Here is a 2500-nt window from a genome sequence, read left to right as displayed (position 1 = left end):
CTCTCCTATGACATGCATTTTTCATTGGGTCAGAACACTTTCATGCTACATTTTTCCTTTTGGGGAAATAAGCTATATTTCCTGCAATTGTGTAACTAGGGCATCATGCCAAGAAACACTTGGATCTTTTAATATCCTACTTAACAATGGTAACCAAAGCTCCCTTTATGAGACGGAATATAAACTGATAAAAAAATTGTCGAGGGGCAATTTGGATGAAATGCTATGTCCTAAAATGTTCAAGTAGGAGCACAAAGATCCTAGACAAACCAAATATCCAAGACAGTATGTGGGTTCTGCAATGCATAAACTTGTTCACCAGTATATTGAATTTCCAACTGGAAAGTATAGTTCCTCAAAAACTAATGTTTGCAGAATACATCATGTTACTCAACACTCTTGTTTTAAAAGATGAGTAATTGCCAACTAGTATATCATTATGAACTTCCTCTATCTTTTAAAATTTATCAAGAGAATAAACAATTGAAGTTCTTCTTGCAAGTGCAATGTCCTCAAGGAACTCTTCAGTGATGCAACAATTTTTAATAATGTAGATGTGAAAATAACATGTTACTATTACCAAAACATTTCTGCATATAATTTTTTTCTACAATAAATAAAATATCACACTGCAATTTGGCCAGAATATATCATGTGGAACATTAGAACACCAAAAGAACACAAACAAGTTTGCATAAATGACCATTATTAAAACAAGATCTTGACTAATACAAAAGAGATATAAAAGTTTGTGAAGATCAGTAAGATATAAGTAGAAATAAGCTTGGAAGAAGACATAAAAAAAATATGCTTTTGTTAGCTAAATCTCAGCCTTATATGGATTCTTGTGTCTTTAAAGGGACTACAAGGTTAAGCAAAGCTAAGCCTTACTAAAAATAAATATTATGGAAGTAATAATGTCACATGAACTTTCCCAAAGACCACTGTGATAACTATTATCACAGTACATAAGGTTCACCTATTCAGCGCAATAACCTAGCCATGATGACATAGTTTCACAAAAACAGAGGCAAAGGGAAAATAGTATTTTATCCAATTTAGTCTACCAAGATATATACCAAGAGGAAAATAGAAATGTTTGTCTGCTCCCATCTGTCAAAGGTTCAGAAAGCTTCAGAAGGCTTTAAATTCACTCTCTGATCTCCTCAGATGAAACAAGACTACATATTACTTTCTACAAACAGTAAAGGACATCAGTCTCCAAACTCCTCCAAGAACCCAGGACCCCAAAGCTGCTTACCTGTGGGTGGGATGGCTGCAGGTCCTGCGGCGGGAGGTTGCGCAGGCACTCATCCCGCAGGTACTTGGCCGCATGGCACTTGCCCTTCTTGAGGAGGACCTGTGCCGTGGCAAACTGGCTGTTGGACATGCATCCCCCTGAGGAGGATGATGTCTCCGCGCCAGAGGACCCCTCGCCGCCGCCACCTGCTTCTTCCATGCTTGCTGGTTTCGGATCTTTATCAACCATTCATGGCCTGGACCGTACCTCCGTCACACGTCACTCTTTCTACTTCCGTTTGCACAGGCAAGACCCAGAAAGTCCTCAGCAGGAGAGACGCTCAAGAGTCCGGGGTTTAAGCTAGGGTGATGACTATAAATACACAATGATTGCACAGACACATACAAAGAGAAAGGTTAGACTTTCTGAACCTTGTTATTATTTTTTTCTAAATGCTTTCTATAAATAAAGGATCCAGATGCAGCAATTCTTTAACACTGAACTTACAATTTTAATGTCACATAGGTCTCCCTTTCTAGTAATGTGAGAATTGTGTTGAAAGGATGTTTTAGATTTTAATAATCAAGTAACAAATAATTTGCATCAAAAACATTTTCCAGCTTGTAATAAAATAATAATAATAACTAAGTGATTCCTCTACAAATATCTGTAAGTAAAATCCCTTCAATCCATAACAACAAAAGAATGACCTTTAAATGTCCATTCCAAAATTAAACTACCAACCTAAACAAATGGTCAACTGTGACTCATGTTATGTTTTAGATTCCTTGAATACACCTGTGAAGTCTTGACTTCCCCAAATAATCTAGCATAAATCTTGCAGATGTTGCTGCCGATCTCGAAGCTAGTGATGCAAGTCCTGTCATAAAACAACAATAGACCTTAAGAGCCCCTTCGTATCCACGTGCAAAGATCCAGATACAATAAATAACTTACAAAAACAAAAATGAAAAAAACGTGGAAATCACGACACGAGAAATAAGCTTACACAAGCACAGGTAGGCCTAAACTCATCCTCCCAGAGCACAGAAGACGAACAAATTACCCAAAGCAAACAACCGCTTCTAAAAATCCCGAAAGACAAGACGTATGAGAAGAGCGAACGCGATGAGGAAACAGGTGAGGAAAAGTGAGAAGTCTCAGGTGAAGAGGGCAATGCCCCCCCCACCACCGCCTCCCCCCCCACCACCACCGCCTCCTCCTCCTCCTCCACCTCCTCCTTCCTCGCCAAACAACAAA

General features: G+C 38.8%; 1 protein-coding gene across 3 annotated transcripts in view; it reads right to left on the bottom strand.

Annotated features, from left to right (window-relative positions):
* The window catches only part of Ubr3 (Ubr3 ubiquitin ligase), a 176689-nt gene that overhangs the window by 173848 nt on the left and 341 nt on the right, over nt 1-2500 (bottom strand). For 2 of the 3 annotated variants that reach the window (XM_086556390.1, XM_086556388.1), the window contains exon 2: nt 1262-1612. In XM_086556390.1, the coding sequence (XP_086412516.1) occupies nt 1262-1489 (228 nt within the window). In that variant the 5' untranslated portion in view covers nt 1490-1612. The remainder of the gene's footprint in view (nt 1-1261; nt 1613-2500) is intronic. The other variant, XM_086556387.1, reaches the window with a different exon arrangement.

This window comes from Penaeus japonicus, unplaced genomic scaffold, assembly GCF_977035675.1.
Source record: "Penaeus japonicus unplaced genomic scaffold, GWHDUDI00000001_assembly GWHDUDI00000032, whole genome shotgun sequence".
Lineage (NCBI taxonomy): Eukaryota > Metazoa > Arthropoda > Malacostraca > Decapoda > Penaeidae > Penaeus > Penaeus japonicus.
This window is presented reverse-complemented; position numbering and strand designations above follow the sequence as displayed.